General features: G+C 45.6%; 5 protein-coding genes across 5 annotated transcripts; 3 read left to right on the forward strand and 2 right to left on the reverse strand.

Moving 5' to 3' along the window:
* Window positions 1-1,578: 1,578 nt before the first annotated feature.
* Window positions 1,579-2,532, reverse strand: LAJ45_03290 (uncharacterized protein; the record flags this gene model as incomplete). Its single annotated transcript, XM_046112877.1, has 5 exons — window positions 1,579-1,667; window positions 1,731-1,874; window positions 2,121-2,288; window positions 2,386-2,407; window positions 2,482-2,532. 5 exons carry the CDS (start codon window positions 2,530-2,532, stop codon window positions 1,579-1,581), a joined length of 474 nt encoding a protein of 157 aa, XP_045973754.1.
* Window positions 2,533-3,605: 1,073 nt separating this feature from the next.
* LAJ45_03291 (uncharacterized protein) lies at window positions 3,606-5,209 on the forward strand (the record flags this gene model as incomplete). The annotated part of the gene is made up of 5 exons (XM_046112878.1): window positions 3,606-3,757; window positions 3,819-3,846; window positions 3,902-4,081; window positions 4,206-4,748; window positions 4,802-5,209. The coding sequence occupies 5 exons, from the start codon at window positions 3,606-3,608 to the stop codon at window positions 5,207-5,209; spliced, it is 1,311 nt and encodes a 436-aa protein (XP_045973755.1).
* A 1,980-nt stretch (window positions 5,210-7,189) lies between these two features.
* LAJ45_03292 (uncharacterized protein) lies at window positions 7,190-9,466 on the forward strand (the record flags this gene model as incomplete). The annotated part of the gene is made up of 2 exons (XM_046112879.1): window positions 7,190-8,737; window positions 8,801-9,466. The coding sequence occupies 2 exons, from the start codon at window positions 7,190-7,192 to the stop codon at window positions 9,464-9,466; spliced, it is 2,214 nt and encodes a 737-aa protein (XP_045973756.1).
* Window positions 9,467-9,962: 496 nt separating this feature from the next.
* Window positions 9,963-11,525, forward strand: LAJ45_03293 (uncharacterized protein; the record flags this gene model as incomplete). The annotated part of the gene is made up of 4 exons (XM_046112880.1): window positions 9,963-10,116; window positions 10,188-10,347; window positions 10,402-11,353; window positions 11,418-11,525. The coding sequence occupies 4 exons, from the start codon at window positions 9,963-9,965 to the stop codon at window positions 11,523-11,525; spliced, it is 1,374 nt and encodes a 457-aa protein (XP_045973757.1).
* Window positions 11,526-16,138: 4,613 nt separating this feature from the next.
* LAJ45_03294 (uncharacterized protein) lies at window positions 16,139-18,306 on the reverse strand (the record flags this gene model as incomplete). The annotated part of the gene is made up of 5 exons (XM_046112881.1): window positions 16,139-17,128; window positions 17,198-17,559; window positions 17,623-17,695; window positions 17,777-18,189; window positions 18,282-18,306. The coding sequence occupies 5 exons, from the start codon at window positions 18,304-18,306 to the stop codon at window positions 16,139-16,141; spliced, it is 1,863 nt and encodes a 620-aa protein (XP_045973758.1).
* Window positions 18,307-26,153: the final 7,847 nt, after the last annotated feature.

Here is a 26,153-nt window from a genome sequence, read left to right on the forward strand (position 1 = left end):
GGAATGAGACAGCACTGCACGCATTTAGCGACAAAGAGAGGAAACGAGACGTTAACACGGCTTTTACTTGATAAGGGTGTTAATGTACTTACTAGCCGATGACCTCTATGGGGGAACGGCATTGACCAATGCTGTAAAAGGAGGAAGTCAGGCAGTTATCTAGCTACTTCTCGGGAACGGCGCTAGTATATATAAAGCTGAATAAGGATGGATGTACACCAATACATATCTATATGGTGAGTATAGTAGAGATCCAGGTTGCAGCTTCCTAAAAATATAAGGTAAAGGAAAAAAGGAGGTCATAGTTCTCTAACGCTGTAACAGATCCAGATACGTGCGCAGACTCTAGTTATGAGGCTCGGGGCAGAACGTGATCCGAGAGACGTTAAAACCGAATGGTTTACGGTCGAGCGTAAGTCGTAATTTGGACAATTGAAATTCCGAGGACGAAGAATTAGTTAGCAGGGGCTCGAAGGGGGGGGGGGGGGGCGAATGTCAATTTATTTTAAGCCGGTTTCTATGTATCTAAACTATATAGTCTTCCTCATCGTCACCAGGAACGTCTCCTATTGGTTACAGCGCACTACATGTATTTCTAATATTGATTGCATATCATGATTCGACAAAGAACTACTCCCGAGACGGAAGGGAACTGGCATTAAAAGGCGTGTAGCTATTGCAATTGATGGATATAAAAGAACAAACACTGACAGAACTACAGCGATATTTTTATATATGAAGGTCGAATTTCCCTGATACCATTTTATCATGAACTACATGTACATACTAACGCTAATATATCACAGATTACATATAAGGAGAGATGGAGATGAGGTTTAGTGCATGCCTGTACGTTTTGATGACCCAATAATCCAGAATGACAGCAATAATCTAAGAAATTACTATCGCAGTACCGCCCGCACCTCATTTCCTCAGTACATTTGGGTGGCCGAAGGCCGCACTCCGCTTGTATCTTATATGCCTGCAGATTATGTCAAGTATCATTATAATTATGAAAATCTATATATAAAGCAATTTGACAATCACCACGTCTTATCTAGAAACATACGCGAGTGATATCTGATGAATTAAGTCTAAAATCGAGTTTGTCAAACGCATTTAAACGGAAACTGGAATTAATAAAAGTTATGTGGATCAGTGTAGAGGTTGAAGTGGGCGAGGGCTGTTTAATGGAGATTGTTATTTCTGATAATTATCATGAACCTGGGGAAATACATGTAGTCCCACCCTGGCTTTTGGGTAATGTAACTTTAGATTCATGCATACATAAGATATTAACAGCTCACTCTATGGGATCATTCATTTTTCCATCGACTGTTTGCCCTTATATACTCACTGCGGCATAAAATGTCACGATCAAGTCTTTGACCATTTAGGATACGTACTAAATACGCGACCCTAGAGCTACATGTAGTTAATTTCTACGCCCAAATTCGCCAATAAAAGAATGAGACTTTATTTTTCTGTCCATATCTTTTCGGAAAGAATTAAATAAACAAAAGTAAAGCGTATAAAAAGAAAAAGAAAAAGATACAAACCTGACCCTTCACAATTTTTTCACACAGTCGGGTCGTCATATACGAAATTGATATCCCTCACGCTCCTCATAGGGGTCATTACAAACTGTGAATCACCTTCTGGCCTCTCTATCCCCATTATCATGATTAGTCTATAGGAGAGAATTGAATGGAGAGGAGGTGGAGCCGAACCGTTCTTGGTGTTACCAGTAAGCATCGATTGGATGCTCACGCAGACACTTTCGACATTTTGTACGGGGCTCCAGCCGTGACCGGTGGATAGGAGATCGAGACATATTATGCCATTGGAATAGACATGCGGATGCATTGGTATTTCTGGGGCTGTCAGCAAAGTAAAATAATCGCAATAAAAGTATATCGCGGGGGAGTTAAGCTAGTAGTGATGATAGTTACAATAGTGCCAGTAGGACATGTCAGGGAAACATATTCCCACCGCCACTTTTGACTATCACGCCACAAATATCCTAGTACTAAGCAATAACAGTAACACACGCTACTGCTATCCACTACCAGCACCCATAACTCCAACTACAACCGCAAGAATGAAAGATCTAGTCTCACCTCTATCTGCCGTTCTTACAAACATAACTTCTGGCGGCTCGATCGGATAGTTTTTGCCAAATTTGAACCTTAAACGGAACGTTTTCCCGTGATAGATCGGGTTTTGGTCCAGGACTTCAAGATCCATTTCCCATGTTGACAGGTCGTCGGCGGTGGCTATGTGGATTCCTATTTCTCGCGCTTAGTATATGGAGCTGTAGAGTTGTAGAGCTGTCAAGGAGCAATAAATGGAAGGAGGATCCGGGAAAAGAGGGGGAAGGGGTACCAGCGGGGAGTTCTTTCTGCATCTATAGTGAAACTGTTAGTAGATAGAGAGAGGGAAGGAAATCCAAGGAGCGGAGAGTGGGGGGCAAATATATACGTTGAGCAACTCGCGCTTGAGGCGCCTGGAGAACGTGGGTACCGGCCCCATAGTGAGAGTCGAACGCTTGTAGGTTAGATGGTGGTATGAGAGGGTATTGTTTAGCAGCTGGCAGATACTCTGAAGTCTGAGTAAATGATTGTAACAGCGACGGAAGCAGAAATAGAAACACGCGGGTGGGGTATAGTATAGATGCACGTGATAAGGACAAGCTTTAGGTTGAGGCTCTTGTGGCAGCTTTAGCCTTTACATAGGAAGTAAATTTTACATACATGTATGTGTACCTTGTTTAAAATACACGCTACATGTATGTCTTGTCAGCCTGGCTAGGCATTGCGGGCTACAGGGCAGAACGGAGCCTCTCGGGCATAAAGGCGGTTTCCCTTATGCACGCCATCGTATTATTCTCTGTTTGAATAAGTGTTGTAGCTACACGTATGGCCTGAATTCCTGTATGTAGGTACATGTGCTGTAGAGAGTGCTCTATGTGAACCCGTCTTTGTGCCCGAGGCTGTTCCGTAAGGTGGAAGAAGCCTTGCAAGAGAAGTTGATGTATGTAGTACGGCCTGTATTCGCTGAAGAGAATGGATGGGCAGAAAGCCGTTGGAGGTTGCCAGGGGATACAAGGTAAGGTAAGGTGTACGGCGTGCCATGCACAGACAGATTGACACTAAACCACGTCGAGATACACCAAGCAAGAAGCAAAAAAAAACACTGACGACGACTTTGTTAAGTTTACCTTTGGTGCAGATGATTAGTAGATAACCGAGTAATGGAGTTATGATGTATTCGGACTAGAACATAAGATCAATAAAGGGCGGATTTGAATGAATACATGTAAATAACACCGACAACATCGGTACGATACAGCACACACACACAGACTGCGCCGCAGATCCCGAGACCGGGGGAGAAGCCAATAAACACCACAATCCCCGCTGATGCACGAGCCCTCAAAGACCCAATCCAAGACCTGCCTTTATATATATAGCAAAAATCATGAGCTGTAATTTAGAGTAAACTCTCTTTCCCTCCCTGCCTCCTCCTACATACATTAGGTGCTACTCTCAACAACCACCGTACCGCCGCAAACAGATCTATCACCATTTTTTCTTTATACCATGATGTCTCGAAGTCGCGAGAGACACGAGAGTGGATCTTCTCGAGGGCATGTGCGTTCGCAATCTTCATTCAGACTCTCATTGAACGCGGGGATGGAGCTGGTTGCCTCGGTGTTCCATCGCTTGAATGGGCAGCCAGCGAGCTATGATAAGAAGTGAGTAAATCCTTGTCTGCACTTTGGTATACACGTTTGAAGCTGATGGCCTATGCTGTAGATCTCAATACAAAATGGGTCGTACACTAGTTCGTGATCACAGCTCCTTTAAATCACAACAATGCATCCACTAACAAGTAACAGGGTGCGGGTACCTACGGGATAGTACGAGAGGCAGAATCCCCATCCGGGAAGGTCGCTGTAAAAATTATTTTGAAGAAGAGCGTAAAGGGGAACGAGGAAATGGTGCAGGATGAATTGAAGTTATTGAAGCGTTTGGATCACCCAAATATTGTCTCTTTCAAGGATACATTTGAATCAAGGGTTTGTGTTTTCTTTTCCGTTTACTAGATCCGGGATTCTCTTAATTCCTGATTATTACCTGGGGTGGGGTGTGTGATCTTGGATCATAGTCTATGAACTCGATCTCGTACTAACAACCCTTTAGGACAAATACTATATCGTCACACAGCTCGCAACCGGCGGTGAACTCTTCGATCGCATTTGTGAAAAAGGAAAGTTCACCGAGAAAGATGCCACCGTAGTTGTTCTCTCTATCCTCACCGCCGTAAACTACCTCCATTCCAACAACATCGTACACCGTGACCTCAAGCCCGAGAATCTTCTCTACCTTACCCCATCTCCGGACTCTTCCTTAGTGCTTGCCGACTTCGGGATTGCAAAAATGCTCGATACCGATACAACTGTTCTCACATCTATGGCGGGCTCGTTTGGATACGCTGCACCAGAGGTAATGATGAAGAAGGGCCACGGTAAGGCGGTAGACCTGTGGAGTTTAGGTGTCATCACATATACTCTGTTGTGCGGGTATTCGCCTTTTAGGAGTGAGAATATGGAGGAGCTAGTAGAGGAGTGTAACAAGGGAAGAATTATATTTCATGAGAGATACTGGAAGGGAGTTAGTAAAGATGCAAAACTGTTCATTGGATCCTTACTTCAGACGAATCCGGACGATAGACCTTCTAGTGCTGTTAGTCCCCTTTTGCCGAAAGAAACGTGGTTTGTTACTAATTCTTATAATAGGAGGCGTTGAAACACACATGGCTTAAGGGTGAGACTGCGTCTGACAAAGATATCCTCCCTGAGATCAAATCCTATATGGCCAAAGCACGTCTCCGCCGCGGCGTTGAAATGGTAAAATTGGCAAACCGTATCGAGGCTCTGAAGCTTCGTGAAGACGATCAGGAAGCTGGCGAGACGAGCGATATACCATCCAGTACTGCGCAGGCAGCATGTGAAGGGATCACCTCGGCTACTGCGAGAGTACCGCCGCCGCAAGAGGAGGAGGAGGAGTTAAAAGGTGCGAGAAGGCTGTCACGAGCGGCGAGAACCGCGATATTTAGGGAAGTTGTGTTGGCAAAGGTGAGGGAAATGAAGGCGGAGGAGGAGATAAAGGCTGTTGAAGAGGGGAAGGCGGGAGCAAGTAAATAATGTTGCGTCATTTTCTTCTTCTTTTTCTTATATTTCGCTTCTTGCATTTTGTGGTTGCGGGCTTCGCATGAAATTTTATCTTCTCTGGTGGCTTTTTCTAGATTGGTGTTTCCCCTCGTTTGTTGGTTAGGTATATTTGATATTTGGGTCGTGCTTTCTTTGCTGGCTTGGGTTGGTGTATCTGGCTCTCTTTCTATTGGTGTCCCTTGAGTTCCATACCATACTTTCTTGATTTATCAAATACATAAAACATTTTTCGTGTCGTGTGGTTTTACGGGTTATTTTATTGAAGGGGAGCTTAAGTCTCGGCAACAGACGCATAAGTGCGTCCCAAATTCAATGATTTTATTTAAACCCGCCAAGAAGCTAGAGTGCAGAATAGTAGACAAAACTATGGCTAAACTGGATCCGGTCAAAGTAATATATCAGTACAATATACCACGTGACTTGTCAATAACGCTTTAAGAAGACACATACATGTATATTATATATAATAATGGGCACTTGGATAATATCCTGATTTGTATCCACCCGGAGATCCCACAATATCACGCTCAGCAGCTAGCGTGGAGCGAGCTTAATGCTATCAAAATAGTTATTGCACTTGTTGGCCTTTTGATTTCATTCCATTTCCTTTAGTTACGGCTACATGTATAGTCTCAATCTTAACTCGTTGTTTCGGAGGTCTAAAATGGTATAGCTGCATCATGATCCTAGAAAGCTATCAAGGAATACACACGTGCACAGCCTTATAGTAAACTGGGATTTGAGGAAGGATCATTATCCACCTACAGGCATGAGGAGAAACCGGATATTATAATTATTACGGCGCACTCATATATATCATCACTCGTCTCTGCGACTTTCCACTAACCCGAGCTTGAGTTCTCCATATTAGGGCAGTACGCTTACATACGGTAGCGCGCGATTTTCGTTAATCTTGTCGCGGCGCGGGTCATCTTTGTGATTTATAAATCTTGCCATGACTTTTAGTTAATCCTCCAAGACTTCGGTGTCGGCCCCTAAATTGAGTGAGGCTGAGCCTGCTTACAGCGCTGTATGTACCTACTCCGGGCGAGACAGGCGGGGCGTTGCTAGGCTCGGAAATTAAGATTAAGCTTTTTTCTTTTTGCTACGCTACTATTTTCAGTGGGTATTGTTTTCTTGATATCTGTGACCGAATTCAATATTAGATATACACGTAATTAATTAAACCTAGGCCGGCCTTCATAATATTATAAGTGCTAGTATCTATGGATTATAGTGTCCTGAGTGCATGCATTATATAACAGATCACTAAAGCCTGGAATATTCATGGATCAGTTACCACCCAGGGCAACAAGTACAGGCTCCCCTCAGTAGTAGATACAGGCACAGGATCTATTTAGGGTATTAACAATGTTACCAAGCAGACATTCGGAGTAACACCAGCCAGTTAGTTACCCGGTCCGATGGGGCGGAACACAAATCTTCCGGCGGCACCGTACATGTAGGAGCGAATCACAACCATGAACTCACATGTCGTATGAAGGTTGCCAATCCCCCTAGATTCATCTACTCCCTTCTGTTACTCATGCAACGTCACTTTTACGCAGGAATAGAGTAGATTATCAACGCCCTACTGTGGTGCGGTGAAACCTGCATGATGTATGATCTATCCGTTGGTTATGCTTCTGGTCGATGGCGTTCTCGAGGGATACGATATATATATATAAAAATGCCCCTTCTTCCCCACCCGGCCATCCGCGGGAGCGGAGCAGGGCCCGTTGAGCGAGCGAGCTGGAATATATAATCTTCGAGGATTCTCGGTAACACGTGCTTACCAGATTCTCCTTTTCTTTCTTTTCTGCTTTTGCGAATTCTCTTATCGCTCACTTGCCGTATACCTGTACTTCTACGTCCTACATACCTGATCTACAAACCTCACTCACCTAATATAATACATATATAAATACCCCAAAGCCATTACGACCAGCAAGAATGAGTACGGCAGTCCACGCTGAAAGTAGCCATACTGGCACCTCGCCAATTGTTCCTCGAAGCCCCTCACTTCTATCGCCACCATCTTCAAGTCCACCTTCAGCAGAAACATCTCCACAGCTAAAACCCCTCCCACCAATTCCCACAGACGACTCCAGTGGAGAAGAAGAGACTACCTACAATGACGTGATCCGTCCAGGGGAAATCAACGTCCAGGAGATCGACGCTGAGTCCATTATTGCTCCTGTAATATCACGAAGCCAGTCCACTGCACTATATAGAAATGCACTCTCACCTACTAGCACCACTGCCCCCACAGGCTTATTCCAGCCAGGAAGCGCACAGGACAAACGCGCGCAAACTTATGGAAGAGTGTATCCCAATTTCGTGGCAAGGGAAAAGACACAGGCGCAAGCAGCCCAGGGGAAGAAGTCAAGGCCATTTTTCCAGGTTCCATCACTGCAGATGCCAAATGTGAGCCTACCGAACGTTAGCTTGCCATCTTTTAGTGGGGTCAACACCCGTCTGCGCTCTAAAACGTTATTTAATCCTCGTTCTGGGGCACCAGGGGCCACGGGAGGGGGAGGCATAAACTCCTCATTCTTTGCGGACAGGGCTTCGGCATTTTTTGGCCGTCTAGATCAAACAACGGCGGCCACAGCGATTACTAATGAAGAGTTGGCAAACCAGAAGAAGCCTAGACCGCATGCACATAGGCGATCATCTTCACATCCGTCCGTACTTATGGATCCACTCTCCCGAATGCCTTCGGCCGCATCGTCACTAGGTGATGATTCAAAGTTCTTGCATATCCACGCTCCGGCCAACGCACGATTCAAGGCCATCCTAGATGGGCTCCCAACCTTTCCAAATTTCCCACAGCTACCACAATTAGCGCAGTTCAATCCGTTCACTGATTCAGTACCCGAGACTGCAGCTAACAACACCGCTGTTTCCCCAGCATTGGAAGCCTTGGATAATGTCACTGGCGATGTGGTAATTATGGGCGGATATAGGGGATCGATCCTCCGGGATAAAACAGCCGGGAATAGGCGTGTCTGGATCCCGTTGAAAGTGGGGTTCAACCTCCGCAAGATAAACCTTGAAGTTGGCCTAGACCCAGAGGACGAGGAGAATATGAAAGACAAGATCGCACCTTCGGGAATGCTTACTCATATCGGCCCTGTTGATATATCCAGGAAACTCTTGAAACGCCTCCGCTTAAACTCAGATGCCCGCGGGCGTAGAGTACATGAGTGGGGATATGATTGGCGATTGTCTCCGGAGCTGCTATCCAAGAGATTAATTGCATTTTTGGAGGGGCTAGAGTGCAATTCTAGAAACTCCGAGGGAGGTGAAAAGCGAAAAGGGGCATTGGTGATTGCGCATTCACTCGGAGGGTTGATTACTAGGCATGCCATGAACCAGCGGCCAGACCTGTTCTCGGGTGTGTTGTTTGCGGGGACGCCGCAGACCTGTGTCAATATCCTGGGACCACTGAGAAATGGGGATGTAGTGTTGATGAATTCAAAAGTTTTTACCGCACAGGTGAGTTCCCGTGTCTTTACTCTTCTTTATAAAATTTCTCTAACCGGGTGGCTGCGCGGATAGGTAAACTTTACTCTCCGGACATCCTACGCCTTTCTGCCTGAAAGCGGAGAATGCTTCGTTGACCGTAACACTGACAAACCCCTTCCACTCGACTTCTTTAACGTCAAAACCTGGCAAGACTACTGCTTGACCCCCTGTGTCTCCACGTTTACCCCATACCCTGCGCCCTCAACCAGCACCTCTGTTCTGGGGACTTTATCTGCCTTCACCTCCACCGCCGACTTGAGTAAAGACCGCAGCATAGCTCCACAGACGTCTTCCACCCCGTCAACAGGAACCGACCAACACCCTACTCTCCCACTCTCTCGCACAATACCGTATCTCGAACGTACTCTAGCCGAAACACTACGCTTTAGAAAGGCGCTGGAGTATAACCCAGAGAAGGAAGCGCTGTATCCACCGCAAGCAGTGCTATACTCGAAAACATCGCCGACTGTGAGAGGTGCGAAAGTGGATGGGTTAGAGGGAATTAAGAGGGCAGATGCGTATGTAGATTTGCTATTTGGTGCCGGGGATGGTGTCTGCCTGGCGAAAAAAGCGATGCTCCCCGAAGGATACAGATGTGCGAAGAGGGTGGCCGTAGACAGGGGTCATATTGGTTTGTTGGGAGATTTGGAGGGAGTTGGAAAGTGTATAGATGCTTTGGTGAAGGAAAGAGGGTGGTAATCGAAAAAAGTTTTAGTTTGTTAATTAAAAAGATGGAGTACATAGATAGGGTCTTGGGTTTGGCGTTTTTTCCTTCTTTTTCTTTCTTTTTGTTGTATATCAAGAGTACAATGCAATAGTTAGACACCTTGTGATGCAAAGCACGCAATTCATCATTATCCAATTCCTAGAAGCCTTTCTAGGAGAGATATCTGTCTCCGGTTTACTCCTTCTTTCCCCACGGGCATATTTTCCATCTATTAACATACCCCCAACCACATACTCCGAAAACCTACCCACCTATCATTACCGGCTAGAGTGATACTCCATGATGCACACCACAAACTACCCACGTGGATGCCAAGAAACGCCTTATTTGTATTCCCGTGACCTGCAATGCCAACGTCAACAAAGCTAGGGCCACTGTAGATACATATATCCTGGCATCTTTCCAACTTTCCCACATCCGAAGATACCACACTGCAACCTCCAGAGATAACCACCTTAAAATCCCAAAATGACAACCTTCGTCCCGCCCCCGCCGTACAGTCCTCAGGAGCTGAAATCCCTATATCCAGAGAGCCTTGAATTGCACCTTGTACAGCTTATATTTCGCCATGGTGAAAGAACACCTGTGGGTGCGAGGTTTCAGGAAACGGGATTGGCGCCTCGTGAGTCAATCTTAATACCATAGGTTGAACTTGGGCCAATTGGGGGTTGAGCTGATTGCATGGGATATTAGTGTGGCCGTATTGTAACTCTGTGGCAAGATTTAAGGCGGCCGTAGTAGAGAACACTGGCGAGTGGAGCGAGCTTGCTTTTAAAAGAAGAACCGAGACTGTGGGGGATAAAGGGCAGGCAGTTGTTAGTGGTGCCGGTACCGGTACTGAGGATTCAATCTGGTGAGTCTGAACAAGTCGAAAGGAAACGTGGACCAACTAATTAGTTGTTTACAGCTCATTTGGCGAACTCACCGACCTCGGAAGACAGACCACCCTCGCACTTGGTCAACGCGCCAGAAACCTCTACATCAACCAACTCGGCTTCCTCCCTCCCAGTCCTGGCCCCCAATCCAGCCACTACCTCCGCGCTACCCCTGTCCCAAGAGCTCTAGAGTCGCTCCAACAAGTCTACACCGGCCTGTACCCCACTTCGACACAGGGTCCTACTCCCGAGATACCTATAATCTACCAGCGCACCTTCTCGCAGGAGAACTTGTTCCCCAATGAAGCCAACTGCCGGCGCTTCCTCATGCTGACTCGCGAGTTTGCCTCTCTCGCGGCCCAAAAATGGAACGACTCACCGGAGATGCAGCATATACAGAGCCGTATCGGTAAGTGGGTTGAAGGTGGCGTCAAAGTCGACGGAAAGCCGCGGCTGTCTGGAATTATGGATACCGTAAACGCAACGCTCGCGCATGGCCCTGCGACAAAGCTTCCGGGTGAGTTCTATGAACCTGAGGTGCTAGCTGCTATGGACAAAATCAATGTCGATGAATGGTACCGTGGGTACTCGCAGTCCTCGGAGTACCGACTATTAGGAGTCGGCAGTCTTCTGGGAGATATAGTGGACCGGATGGGAAGTTCTGCTAAAGAGGATGTAGAGAAGGAGGGAAGACTGAAGGTTTCTTTAATGGGCTGCCATGATACTACATTGGCAGGACTGCTGGCGTCGTTAGGCGCTTTCGATAATAAGTGGCCCCCCTTCACCAGTAGCATCGCCTTCGAGATGTTTAGGAAGAAAGAGATTAGCCAGGGTCGGGGGCTGTGGGCAAGATTAATGGGCAGTGGTAGGGCAAAGGACGAAAATTATTATGTAAGGCTGAGGTATAATGAAGTTCCTGTTGTCGTCAAGGGGTGCAAGAAACCCGGAAACCATCTAGAGGGTGATGAGAGCTTTTGTACCCTTGTAAGTTTATCTATGAGTTTTGTTTTTTCTTGATGAATTAATGCTAATAACTCATGGGTTATAGACAGCGTTTAAAGAAATTGTAGCAAAGATGAGGCCAAAGGATTGGCAGAAGGAGTGCCTAATGAACATGGATAAAAAGGGCATCCCACCAGTCGAGGAGGTGGAATAAAGAGTATCTGAGTACCTTTCTTCGTTGTTCCTTCCTTCCTTTCTCTTGTTTGTTGGCTAGAGCTGCGTAGACTCAAATAGGTCCCTTGGTCATGCATGAGATATCACTCGATCATGTTTGTGTTACACTATTTATACTTTACTGCCTCTAGAACATGTTAAAAAGCAAATTAGCGTGTGGTGTAATTCTCAAAAAGAGTAAAAAAAGATATTCTCATCTCTAAAACGTAGGCACCAAACCACCTGCACCTTCTACACCGGAGTTTCTTCGGACGTATGTGTGCGTCCAGTCACCACCCCCAACTTCGGTCTAACCCCATGTCTTCTTTCAAATTCCCTTCTTATAGCCCTTGAAAGATATTTCTAGAAAGCTGGATGCAACACATTGTATCATCGCGTTTTCGTAGGCGATCAGACTCGAAGCTGCCGCTTCTAATGCCTGCGCTATAATTACCATCCAGGTAGAACACTTTGAATTCTTTGAAAATCCTATTATAATAATAAGAATACTAGACTGAGGCGACTTGCAGAGATTTCTTTTTCATCATGGTACACCAATACTCTCCGAGAACAATTGTGAGACAATGTATAAACAAAAACTATAGAGGTTCCGCGGGTGTTATTCCTATTAGTAACAATGGTAAGTGTTATTAGTCGGTGAAGAAGCAAAGACTTACGTGGTTACAGTGACCTGAGAGAGCTCCATCTCTATGTTATTTCAGGCTTTCTCTCGTTGCTAAACTGTTGGGCTTGAATCGGTAACCTTTTCTTTCCCCTTCGGAGTAGAGCCACCATGCAATAGTAGACATATAAGACCTAGCAATCCTAGATATCATAGTCTGATGTTTTTTGCTCGGATTTCAGACGGATGATCCGAATGATATACAGTCGCAACTCGATATGCCGGAACTTAATGTACCGGATCCCTTGCTGTCCCGTACGAGATCCTCTGAGACTATTATTTTTCCTACTCCAAAATCGATTTACTATCCCTGAATTAAACAAAAAAAAAAATTTTATCCCGGATTTTTTACTATCCCGTACGAAACCCTTAGAATCTTGGCAATCCGGCATATCGAGTTGCGACTGTACTGCGCCTTGAGTTTTTTTTCTTTTAGAGAAACTAAATCTATGGAGCTCTCTCCAGACCGTGTCCAACTTGGAGCATTCAAACTAGTTTTCGAAAGGATAAGTGTTCTTCTCCCGGGGTCTCATAACAGTATTTCATGCAAGTGATAGCACCAATGTTCGTGTCATTTAACCCGAGCTTTCGAATGTCGACCTCAAGCACGCATATCGATTGATGAGAATCATTCTTTCTCAGTTACTTAAATTTTGCCATGCTCTGAGTACCACTGTGATCGGACGATAATTAACCTAAGTGAGCGTACAATCCTGCAACCCGGGGCCCGAAACAGAATGATACTTTGCCAGCCTATGGTTGAGGTATCAGTCTTTTGAAACGTACTGGAGCTCATTCAATCACAGCCAATCACTCGTCAATCTAAACTAAACACACATCATTCCAAAAACGGAAAGCAACGCAACTTGCAGGCCAGCCATATTAGACAATTGAAAAAACCCGACTACATGTACTCAGCCTACAAACAGCGATGCTTCGCGGATAAAACTACATGGCCGAGGCCCTCCGACACGAAAGCTAGTAGCGGGTCAGTATCCTACTTAGGTAGCGTTGGGTGGCCCAATCACAAACTTTTGTACCATCTTCAAGCCAGATTTCCAGAACGCCTTTTAGGGGCGGGTAACACTCCGAGCCCAAAACACCCAATTGGGGTTGATCTACCAACGCTGCAACATTAACGTTGAAGGTCACATTCTCGTTTTCTGCCTTGAGCCGCCAATGATCCCAATTTCTATTTAAAGTACCGCTCTGTTCTTTTCCGATGTGTTGATTAGTTAACCGACTGCCAAGAGACGATCATGTTGTTCCCTTATGGCTTCGTACTAGTATTAGGATTATCATGATATTATTATGTATGGGAGTGTGTGCTGCACTGTAGTAGGAAGTCTGATGCGCGCGTGCCTGCTATTAATCAGCGTTGTAGATATATTATTTTCTCCTCCCAAACTAGGAACGCAGAACTCCATTATCAATCCTTCTAGAAGGTAAAATAATTTCAGAGCCGTGAGGCATTTCTTTCATAAACCGAACTCTATTGTAGTTGACAGACTTTCCATGGTGATATTCGTGTTATAACAACAACGTGTGCTATGCGAGTGCAGTCGGCCCGGGAGTTTTTAGTCTTTTTTTCTCTCCCATAACCCTGCTAAAGAATTTTCTTTCTCCCTTTCTTTTCTTTGTTCCCCCCATGACCTCGATTTGGACCTTATCGATAGGCTCATTTCCCCCTCTCCCCCTATACCAAAGAGTAAAGTAGAGTAAGGATGTTGTTGCTAGCTAGCATAACTAACCATGGTTAAATCCCTGCAAACAACATTTCGGGATCCCCGTCGTTCGAAATAAAACCAATGACGTAGAATTCCTCCTAGCCCCGGAACAACGATGTGAACGTGCACCTCTAGTGGAAGGAAGGGAAAAAAGAGGATACTCTACATCCGCATCTGTTGCCGTTTCCCGAGAGAGATTTCGGAACAATGGACCACCTGCTTGGATGCTGATGATGATGAAGATGATGCTGTTGTAACGGTAGTTGTGTGCTAGCTAGCTATCGTTGTGTATGCTCTCAAATTGGCTTTTTAGAGTACGTACGTAGATGTCTTTCTTTGTCTCCACCTCCGTCTGGAGTGCCTGGCTGAACCTCGTCCGGTTCCTTTATGTATTAGATAGGTACTCCTTTCGGGACCTTGCACTAAGCTGAGACTCCAGTGTGAGGTGGGTGTGTTGGAAAAAAAAAAAGTGCCGAAACCACGAACGTTGCAGCGGGATAAACTTTTCACAGATTTCACAGAAACCCTCGGAAGAAACGTGAGATTCAGAAACAGTAGCATCGTCAGCCCAGCAAAGAACAAAAGGAAAAAGGGATAAAGCTGGCCGCGGGTCGATGATGTAACTTGTATATGTATTTGGCACTCTAAGTATATAGTAGTGGTACCTGCTGCCCAGCCAGGCCAGGTTTATATACATACATGTAACTACATAACAATTTCAAGAGTCACAGGTGATACACCGGACGACGATGACTGGTTTGACTGGTTTTTTCCCAAGGCCACGGGACCCCATTCACTTATGACAGTGTACCTGGTATGGAACAAATCTTTGAACTTTGAGATCCGACGTCGTCTGTATAAGGCAGTTACCCGGACATCGCATAACGTCGAATGTTTGCTTTGCTTTTTATGACATCATTGTCAGGAGATTGGAAATCTGGTTCTGTTTCTCTGCAGCTTCCCGAGTCCCCATTAACGAGCGTAGGAAACGACCTTTTTTGCTTCTTCTTTTCTTCCTCGAATTCGAGTGAGACGACGTGTTATGGGGTTAAGTGACATCGTTAATTAATTAATGGTGTGTTGATGTCAAGGGCAGCAGATCCAGTTAATCACAAGAGATGATAGAACAGATGCCATGGCTAATGTGATTCAAGCTTTCCCAGTGAGATCATTTATTTTTAAGACTTTTTTTTTAGTAATATGTAACGGTTTTCCCATTCCACCCGACGCTGAAAGAAAAGAAAAGGAAAGGGGGAAAAAAATATCAAAAATATCAAAAATAAACAAGACAATAGCCAACCTACAAGTTACAAGTTACAAATTGTTTTTATACACCAATAGGAAAATCTTCCGCCCCAGCTACGCCGCAGACTGGGCAAAACCAAACCCAAATACGTGGAATTGACAAGCTCTCTGATGCAAGATGCCTAACAAAAATGCAAATGACGCCCCGTAACAATGAAAAAGAAACTTATATCCAAACATTGAAAGGAGAAAACCACGCAAAAAAAGAAACCACATCTTAAAACAGAAACCATCTTCCATACTCTCTTCACACCGTCCCCCTTCGTATCAATCTGGGACTCTCCTGCAAGATGGTTATCGTGTCATCATCAGAACTCTAAAATGACTGAAACAATTTCTCGCCCGAGTGAAAGGCCCTTAGTCTTAAAATCAACTAACGAGTTAGGAACCCTGAAACGAAACAGGACGAATAGTCCAACATCTCATTAGGGGCTCAATCTGAGAGTAATCAAATCGGCGAGTAAAGAAAGAAGAAAAAAGACCAAACCCCTTCATAAACCAAATAAACAGTGGAAAAAAGCCAAAAAGAGATAAAATAGGGAAAAAAGAGAAACGCGAAAGCAAACACTTTACACCCCAAAACACCATATATCAAAACATAGATCAAGGCAGTTCAAGAAAACCAATGGAAAAAGGAAGGTGGAAAAAAATACAAGAATGATGCCCGAAGTAGATAATAGCAATAGCCGTCCTATCGAAAATAGAACTAGAAAAAAAACCAGATTAAATGCGGGTATAAAATATGCATGCCCAAAGCCCCCATGAATATGACAAAGGAAACAATAAAAAAAATGAATGATATCGAATGGCCAGTTCCATTAGTCGAAAATATTCAAGAGAAGGCCTGATTGATCATCGAATAAAACAGTGCCCGTGGGGCGGATTTTCCGTTATGAAATGCTATGATCTCACTCTGAGATTGTGGCGGGAATTGTAATCAAAAGAATCTTCCTCCTTGCCATTTGACTGGGAACGGGTATTCTGGGGCTCTCCAGATACCCCAGAAACGCTTCCTAACCCTCCTCTGCTACCACCTCCACGTGTTTCTTGTCGAATGTAAGACTTCGTTACTTGTGATGCAGAAGATAATGCACGCCTTGGCAGAACGTGGCTCGGCGAAAAGTATTCCCAGTCAACTGGGTCCCATGACCTCTTGCCAGCCAACGGAAACCCATATCGATCATCCATTGTTCCATCTACGCCCTCTTCCTCTTCGGGAATTGGCTCATCATCAACCCATCCAACAGTGTATCCATCCTTATCCCCAAACAATAGCATTGGTTTCTTGTCAACATCTTTTTCAGGACTCCGACTCCTTCTATCGATTCCAGAATTACCCCATGGTTGGGGACTTGTAGACGCAGTACTTGAAGTGGTAGCGGCGTTACCTGTTGGCGGTGCTGTGAGAATCCACCTCGCCCATGTAGTCCCAGAAAGATGATCCATCGGAACTGTGACTGCCCTAGGTTGCGACCATGTTGCACTCCAAAGATAAACGACACCCTGCGATTTCGATTGTTCTCCGGCAGTGTTGTCGGGAGTGCACTGGATCATCAAAAGGTCTGGTATAGTAGGATGCCAGCTAATAGACTTAATAGGGTTCATTTGGACCAAAACTGCATATGGTCTAAGTAGTTTTAGGGACCAGATCCAAACCGTTGTTGGCATACTGTCATTTCGGGTTGCAATAAGATTCCCATCAGGCTTATTAAAAGCAATTGTAGAGATGCCATTCTTAGGCTGAGTGTCTCCTGGGTTAGGTGTAATCATTGGCAGCGTCGTGGGTTGTTGAACTTGGGCGTAATAACGTTCCTTTGGAGACTTGATACATTCAGACCATACAGTTACCCCTGGGAGTCGGATAGTTCTCGTATGATTCATCTCAATTACCTATTTACCCCACACATGTTAGCCCAATTGCAAATTTTCCCAAACGGAATTTCCCGAGCGATTATGTACCGGAGAAAAAGTATAGTTGCTCAAGAATGCCAATCGTCCGTCATAACTTCCAATCGTCAAAAAATCCCCGCCTGGACTCCACTCCACGCTCTTGACACCTAAACCCTCACATGGCTTCTCATAGGTCCTATAAAGATGTCCGTCCGCGGTGTACACCAAAACCTTATATCCAGAAGCGGCAGAGTCCCATACCGCAATCCAACGCCCACATGGAGACCATTTGAGGCCTTGGGCGTCCAAGGTAGGAAGCTGAAAGCTTGATGCCAGTTTATAGGTAGTGTGTTGATGGACACTGATAACGTCGTGTGTTGCCGAACGCGTAAGCAGGGCATAGTGAGAGGTGCAGGGGCGATAGCCATAACCTAACGTCATACTTGGTTAATACCGAGGGGTACAGGATGGATGTCGTAAACGACTGTACTCACCCTTTGTCGGGAACTTGGGGTTAAGAATCTCGATTTGTTTTGATGTATTCAGATTCCACACAGTTACCTTGAGCTTTTCCTTGCAATACATGTTAGTTTAAGGTCACTTTGGTGAGAAAGCCATCAAATACCCCCCTTGCCCGATAAGTCTTACCTGAAATTCTGAAAATACAACCACTTCATCCGCATTTCTACCAAACTCGACATTCTTAATTCCTCCGAATCCTTGGTTGATACAAACGGTCCATTTCTCATCGTCGACATCATATACATGTATTGATTGTTCGTCTGCTACCAGAATTCTTTGCCGTCCTCCACCTTCTGACTCTGACTTATCAATCCCGCTTCTTCTTTTCCCTATCAATGGAATGCCATGCCATGCTGGCGAAGAGAAGGATCCGTCCAAGTATGGAGACCATCTGACAAAGTTTATTCGTGATGCAAACTCGGGATTTAGATTTATTGTCCGCTTTACCTGGAGAGTGGTTGTTGATCGAAGAATTAGTTTGGGGTGAACGATCGATGCTATTAAAGAACCATTTGGCGCAGGTTGGGCGCCATTAAAACCTTCAGTTCACCTAACGTATTAGCAGGCAATTCCATCAAGAACCAGATGAGGGGGAACATCGGATGAAGGATATAAAGAAAAGGATGCATACCACGAAACACTGTCGAAAACTCCATACTTTGCTCGTTCAGAGCAGATGTTCTTTCTTCCTGAGTTGTCTGTGGTTTTGTTGTGTTGCTTGTAGGGTGCGCGGGTGTGCAAAGAGAGGAAAGGGTCAGAGTAGACAGACTCCCACTGCTGGGTGTCTGGCCGACGACGAAACGTGGTCCCGCTTGCCTCGACTCCTAACTGTATCCTAAAAGCGAAATGATATGTGGTAGATTGACGTAGGTACCAGTCGATGGATCAGTGGCTTTTTCTCTCTCTCTTTCCCTCTTTCTTGGTATTTGCAGCGCGAACGGGGAGTGACCCTGAACAATCCCGGGCGTATTGAGGAGAAAACTGAAGTCGCAAAAGGCCCGGCAAGGGCAAGAGTAGAACGGACAGAGACGGGGAGGGAAACCGATCAAAAGACAAAACACCGATTCCAAGAAGGAGACGGAGAGAGGGGGGGAGCGGTGGTAGATGGTGGAGGGCGAGATAATTGGGACTGGGGGCCAATGGGGGGGAGGGGGAGGGGGGGGCCGGCAGTAGTGACTCTACGCTAGGAGGTATCTGTGTTTGCCTACTGCCTGCTTCTTTTTTTTTTTTTTTTTATCCTAGCCTTTTCTCTTGGTCTGGCTTTTTTTTCCCTCCCTTCTTGTGTGAATATTATTAACGCTATGCTATTTTACTCTTTAGTAGCGTCGAGCACTGTGGGTGTGGTTGGTGGGTGTAGTGGAGCTGGCAGGAGGAGGAAGGCGTAAGGGAGAAGCGGATGAGAAGGTATTGGAAGTGATTGACGATTGACGGTCACAGCAAGTAGAAGACTGGTAGGTTAGGTAGCAGGAGTAACAATAGATACTCTGGCGCAGTGGTAATCCCTAATATGGGAATGGTGGGTGAAACACAGCCAGCCGCAGCAATCAAGAATATGAAGAATCCTGTTATAGCAAGGTTGGCGCGTCCCGAGATACACGGGGGGATAGTTGACGATGAACGGACAAAGACACACTCATTCCTCGAAAAAGAATTATGGCTGTAAGGGTTGGGCTGGCCAGATGGCTTTGCTTTACTTTACTTGGGGAGGAGGAGCAGGAGGTGGGTGGAAAGGTCTGGTGGGTGTGGAATGGATCTTGCCAATAGACAACGGCTGGTATGGATCTGCTATGGTGGTGACGAAAGAAAGGCAGGGGTTGGTTGTTACTCTGAGTTGAGTTGAGTCTCTAGGTCTCTCTCTCTTGTCCTGCTAGGTATGTACTGTATCTAGAATACCTTACCCATCTTACCTCTATGGACCAACCCTACCAGTGTCCCTACATACATGCTCCTAGCCTCACTCCCGGGAGGTAGGCCATGCGCTTGCTTCCCTGGTCCGCTGTTGTGTCGATGTCTCACGCTTCTGTTCAGACTTCCAACGCAATTTCGCAGTTTCAGCCGAAGCAGATAACGTCACTCCCGTCAAGGGTCCACTCACACTTCCAGCCACGCATCGGAAGCACCCCTATACCAGCGGCTCTTATGCTCTCCTCACATTTGCCAAGAAATATCGATCCACGCAACCCTTCCACGAAAACAAGAAGTCCTAACACTAACCCGTCCATTCTCAGTGACCTGTTACCAAACACATTTCCACCCCCCTTTCCCTCATCCTACACCTCATTCTCTTGAGACTTTTTCGATATACCGCAAAAACTCACGAACTTTGCTAGCGGATCTGACCAAAAACTAACTTGTAGAGGAAATATCTGAAGCTGATCTCTGCCTTTCAGCCAATCATCAATGAAGAAATCCCTGCACGGAGATAATCAAGTTGGCGAGTTTCTGCGGTACTCTACTGTAGTGCCGGTTAAGGTAATCTTGTTTTATGAACTCTTGAATTAAAACAAGAAAAGAAAAGAAAAGAATGAATGGACGCGTAGGTACGGTACAGCCTTCGCGATTATCATAAACATCAAGGAAAAACTCGCGCTCCGTTCGTTCGCATGTCTAATCCTCTAAAAAAATACATTTTGACCGTATTCGGCTGAGCAAAGAAATGTCGACTTGATCTCCAGGATCATCAATCGCTCTCTCTCACGAAAAGCCGGTCCTTTACTCAGCCATACGAGACTCAATGGGGGCTGTTCTCGTGATCAGAGGGCCTCAACAAATTTGCGAACAGGAACAGTATAACAACCAACGAGAAAGAGAAGACGGAGATGTTAGATGGATGATACGAATAAACGACTGGTGAATACAGGTTTCATCAGCCTCGAGACAAGTATATCATGTGTACCTACTGGTAAGTACTCTACTCTCTGTCTTGTACCAACCCCACTGCCACACTTAGTCCCCTCAACTTCGCAGTTGTCATCCAATAGACCCCCCCCCCCCCCAATGCCCTGGTCACTCCTCCCCACAAATGAACCCTCCAAGGCAACCGTTGCTTGCACAGACGTCATCACCACGACCTCATGCACAACAATTACCCTTCCTTACCACCCTCCCTCCTCTTGTCCAAGACCGACGGCTTCACAGAATCCGATCAAATTTTTTCTTATTCATCGTCCCCGTTCACCCAATCCCCGCCCAGAACAGCCGCCCCGTCCCTGACTTGTGAGTTCCTCACCGACATTTCTTTTCTTCCGGATATCTACCGGCTTGGCGGAATTCGGGGCTGAGACGAGGCTTTGGCTTTCAAAGGCCGATGATCGTCACCACAAGAGGCGTTTAATAATATGGCACATAATAATAACAATCAAAATAATGAAAATAATACATATGGCTCCTAAATCTCCTCTTTCTGTAACAATTATCGCCAACAGGACCAAAATGATTTCTTTAAAAAAATCTTTCCTCCGCCCTATGCACGTACGGCACCGATCTTCATTGCCTCAACTGTAACCTGGAAAAGATCCTCTCCCTTGAGATTAGACATGACCTCACTGTCCTCATTTTAAGGATTTTGCGACCTAGGTCATCCCGTTTGCTATTTGTAGAGTAGCGATGCATGGTTCTCACAGAAGGGATCCTACAGAACATTCCCCCCCCTCTCTCCGCGGCTGGTGCGCTGAAAAGAACCCCGCTTTAAATACTGATAAACAGCGCGCGGTTGGGATCGTTCATCCATCCGTACATCCATCCACCCATCCATCAATCAATCAATCAAAGGCTACAGCAATTGGTGGACAAGGCGTATGTGGGTTTTATCACTTAACCACACACTCACTATCTCTACGCTGTCTGGACAAAATATCGCAATACCCTGCCAGTTGCACGTTACTCGCAGCTATCGTGTAGCTGCTGCCGTTCAACATTTCGATAAACTACAAGTACTGTAGGGAGGAAAAAGCGGATGGCCTAAACCGCCACTTGTTAAAGAAGTTTCCTTGGACCCTTTTGTTTTTCCCAGGTGCGCTAGCACCAGTAGAAAAATTCAAAATTAAAAGTGGAGAGAGCGTGCCAAGAGAAGTAAAGAGAGAAAGAGAAAGACCCTGAACAAAACTGTGCTCAAATTGGTCGGGATTTTCGAGGAAACTGCCGCGGGTTCTGAATAGTGTGCTCACCGTGCATGAGATTCGATATTGTATGACCCTTCCATCTCTTTACTGTCCGCTATGTGGAGGTTCAACAACACCTCAACAACAAAAAAAAGAGCACGCCCTAGGAGTTCTGTCCGTGTGTGTCGCGTGCATCCCAATCATCCATCACATTTGTTGTAGGGAAACGAAATTGTGCGCGATCTCCTTGACGTCAACGGCGGAAACTAAGGGAAATAAAGAAAAAGGAACATGAGAAGAAAATCAAAAAACAAAAGGGACTACCTACACAGATAAGTTTCTCTGATTCAAAACGTTTCTACAGGAGAGAGATCTTTGGTTGTCGGACAAATGAGGCTAAGCATACAAAACCAGGCGACCGCACAAGGCTCACCCCTGCTAGTACTCTATGTCGGCCGATAGGACACGAGCACGAGCTCCAAAAAATCAAATAAAAAGTGGCACCACTTTTTCCCTTGACGGTGGAGACCGGGATTAAGCGAAGCTCAATTGGACCATGAATGCCTCTAAACAGGATGACCAGAAGAATTGCCTCTTGTTGATTCGACGAAAACAAGATTATCACGAGTCACAAAAGAGGGGGGAATAATAAACAGACAGCGAAAATCATGCCCGCTGGAGGAAGGCCGCTCGCCATACCTGAGGGTCCGTAGCCGACAACTTCCTGAATTTTTCGATCGAGAACTTAAATACCTCGAGCCTCGGGTTTTAAGCTAACTTGTGGCTTTACAGCCTGGAGAATATGAAACCAAACAAATGCTTGAAACGCTGAGATCTTGCTTATGGGCCGTTATAAACCCTTTAGATGAGAAACGTGTGTCGGTATGTGCAGCAGCCGAAGGTGGGCGATTAAAACAGGTCGAACCATAGTCCAGACAAAAAGTCACATTGATAAGTCAACAAATGAGAACAAGTCAACAAATTGAATGCCTATGCATCTGCCACTCCTGGCCTATCAACACATGGGATTCTAATAATGTGTGACTGCTGTCAGGCCCTTTTTACTTGTGCAACCCGCGGCGAGACAAGCTTACAAACCTTCAACTTGATATGTATCACAACTCTCTCCTATGATACGGTGCTGTACCTACTTTTTAGTCAATGGAAGAACAAATTCTCCAAGGCGCTTCCTGAGATGGCTGCACCTTGTGACTGGCATCACTGCGACTCTCCCGTGAGCTCACACATGCGCCCTCCTCTCAAACGTCGGCAACAGAAGTTAATCCTTCCAGTCGACTGGGAAATTTGTATCGCCAGTCACTCCGCGACAGCAAGCGTCTAGAAATGCTGATCTCAATTCCCAAGGGCCATTTGTATCCATTTATAGCGAAGCATCAGACGGTGTTATATGCATTTCGCAATTGACTGGGGCAGGCATCCGACCTGATAACACAAGCTCACACGTCTGTGTAGAGTAGACTGAAATTTGGTGTTTACCATTATCTTTGATAACACATATCGGCCCTCAGAATGCGAAATGAGAGCTCGTGATCTACATCTTAGAAACCAGGGACGCAATTGTGCAACAAAGTTTTTGAGTGTCTAAAAACTCCCTACTCACCCACTCGTTTCAGTCAATGATGACATTCCAATCATCACGCTGAACGGTACTCTGCACATGTGGAAGTGCAGTTGATTATTGGTGTTTATGCAGTATTTTATCTTAACTCGTTAGCTAGCGATTTCAACGACGGAAATGATCATTGGCTATGGCTAAATTTCAATAGAGATTTATTCCCTCATTTTATAGAATCTGCCCAAATACGGCACTGTTATTTATGCAAGGGCGTACCTGTGGAAATTCTAATCAGCACTTCATATCACCACCACGTCCCAGGAACGCCCAACTTATTGGACCGTACCAAAATCAATCGAATCTTCCATTGCCGCCGCTCCGAGAACGGGAAGCACGGCCGTAGTGACGATCCGGAGGCAGCAGCAATTGTTTTAATGCGCCCGAGATTGTGGGGCACAAGGCATGGGGAGCCAGAAGAAAAAAAAGGAAAACCGATTTCGTGATAGAGTGAGTGGGCAGAAGAAGTATCAAAGGCTCGTGAAACTCCTCCCGCGCGGGGGTCCACGGCAAATAGTTATCTGGTCGCACAAGTCAACACAGGGTATGTAGAGGTTGGATACACCACACGATGTTCTATGCATGGGTGGATAACTTATCACAAAAATCCCTTCCTCTCCCATGCCAATGATCTGCCTTCATGCATGATGCGGTCATCCAATAATTGTCTACTCTAGAGTCTTGGATCTCCTCTCGTTTATCCACTCACCCCTGTGGGTCTGTGGTTCGAAATCTAGACCAAGGAATACGTTACATCTGTACTTTCGAGCACCAGTACCTACTCAGGCGCGTGTGTACTTACTCAGGCCAGACAACCGTGTGTATGAAAAATGAGCGGCCTGGACTCTTTATTTTCCTAAGCACATACCTGCACCCTCTTCAACTACCCGCAAGCACCGCTCACCCTGGTCTGTGGGCGGATATAAGGCCCTCACCCTGCAAAAACAATCCCGTTTCGTGGGATCCATAAACGCCAAACCGGCTGTGGCGCTAATAACGCAGGTCAAACGCTTAAATCTCAAGCGGACTGACGGCTTCGATGACGACGATGTCCTAAGGCCCAAGGGTCTTCTTTTCCTTCCTTTCTTTTTCCTCCCCTGAAAGAAAACCAGATCCTTGCTGCATAGGGTTGAGCATACAGTGCTTGGCGGATAGCTAAGCGATGCCTAGCCTCAGGGAGAAGAGCACCACATCTTCCGGTCAAATCAAACATCAAGAGTCCGTCCGTCCCTACTCTACATAAGAGTTAACAAGCCGGCCATACAGACCTAGAGCTGCCTGCCCTCACACTTCGCGGGGGTTCCCTTGCCCAGATCAACGGTAAAGATGTGCTCGTACCAGCCATCGGCCCAGGTCAATGAGGACACGGAGGCATAGAGATGTTCATTCATAAGGATAACTCGGTCGTATATACCATGTTTGATATGGCTCAAAATACAAATACTATATGTCGTGATCTGATACATAACTCAATCTTGGAAAAGATATTCAGGAACTAACATTGAAGTTTCACAAAATATCAAATTCACCAACACACAAGACAAATGGTTGATTACCTATTCATAGATGGGTCGCGTGTGGAGCTAAAAGGGAACGAGAAAACAACTCAACTGCATGCGTTAAATACTAACTCGCGAAGTTTGGTCTTGGTATGCCAAATTTCGGCCATCCTGCCCGCCTTCCATGGATGCTTCGACGCTTGTGCACGTGGCAAGTCAGAACTCTTCTAATTTCTCTGGTAAGTGGTGTAGGTACATATTAATCCTCTGGCGTGAAAGTCGGTATTTTTTACCCAAAACTGGCGAGTCTTCTCACGGACATCCGTTTCACATCGACGATTGGAAGGGTAATCCACTAATTGGAAAAGTCGACCGGGCTTCCACAGTTTTCGGAATAAACACCCTAGTATCGTTATGTAATTGTTCATAAAAGTTATCACTGCGTAGGGCACTACAACATCTTGACCCAAATAGTCTTTCACCAATGACACTTTCAATGTTACACATACATACTTTACATAGTGCAGCTTGAGGAGCAAACGGTTACCATGGTACCCGCATCAAATCCCCTGGGCAAAAAAAAAAAAAAAAAAATTGCACCTCACTTCATGGGACGTGTCAGGCTGTCAATCAGTTGCGTGACCTTAATCACGGAAAAACTTTTGTTCAAAAGCAGCCCTACCCATCCGGGTGATGCTGTACCCCTCATCACACAACTGGGAGTTAACCTTAGTGAACCTAACTACAGGTTGCATTTAACTGGAGGGCACGAGGGGTCTACTACTTGGCGAGTTTGGAGATTTCCCTACTTCCTAACGGTCCTGCCCTATAATCTAGACAGCCTGGCTAACAACAAGTGCTTTTTGTTTTCTTGGTTTGGTGACTTTAATAACATGAAATACGCGAGCACGAACTCTACGGTTTGCATTGCGTAGCCATACCTACTTGGTATGTATATACATATTCTACGTACCGGTACATGGAAGTACACGCTCTGGAGTTATCCCGAGATCCCTTACTCTGGAATTCACCCACGTGGCTACACAAAGTAGGCACTGTAGGTACAATCCAAATAAATAGAGTATGGCGCGAGAAGGCATAGGGGGTGGGTGTGTCAACTTCAGAGGAACTTTTTTTGTATGGGAATTAGAGAAAATTCCACCGTCAGGCTAGGCGCTAGTACCATTATGGGGGGTAGATCTCCCAATTTCCTATAGATTGATTGGCTACAAACGCCGAAGTTTACACGCCTACCCACAATAGCTTCTCGA

The sequence above is a fragment of the Morchella importuna genome (assembly GCF_003444635.1).
Source record: "Morchella importuna strain M04M26 chromosome Unknown Morimp01GS007, whole genome shotgun sequence".
NCBI lineage: Eukaryota > Fungi > Ascomycota > Pezizomycetes > Pezizales > Morchellaceae > Morchella > Morchella importuna.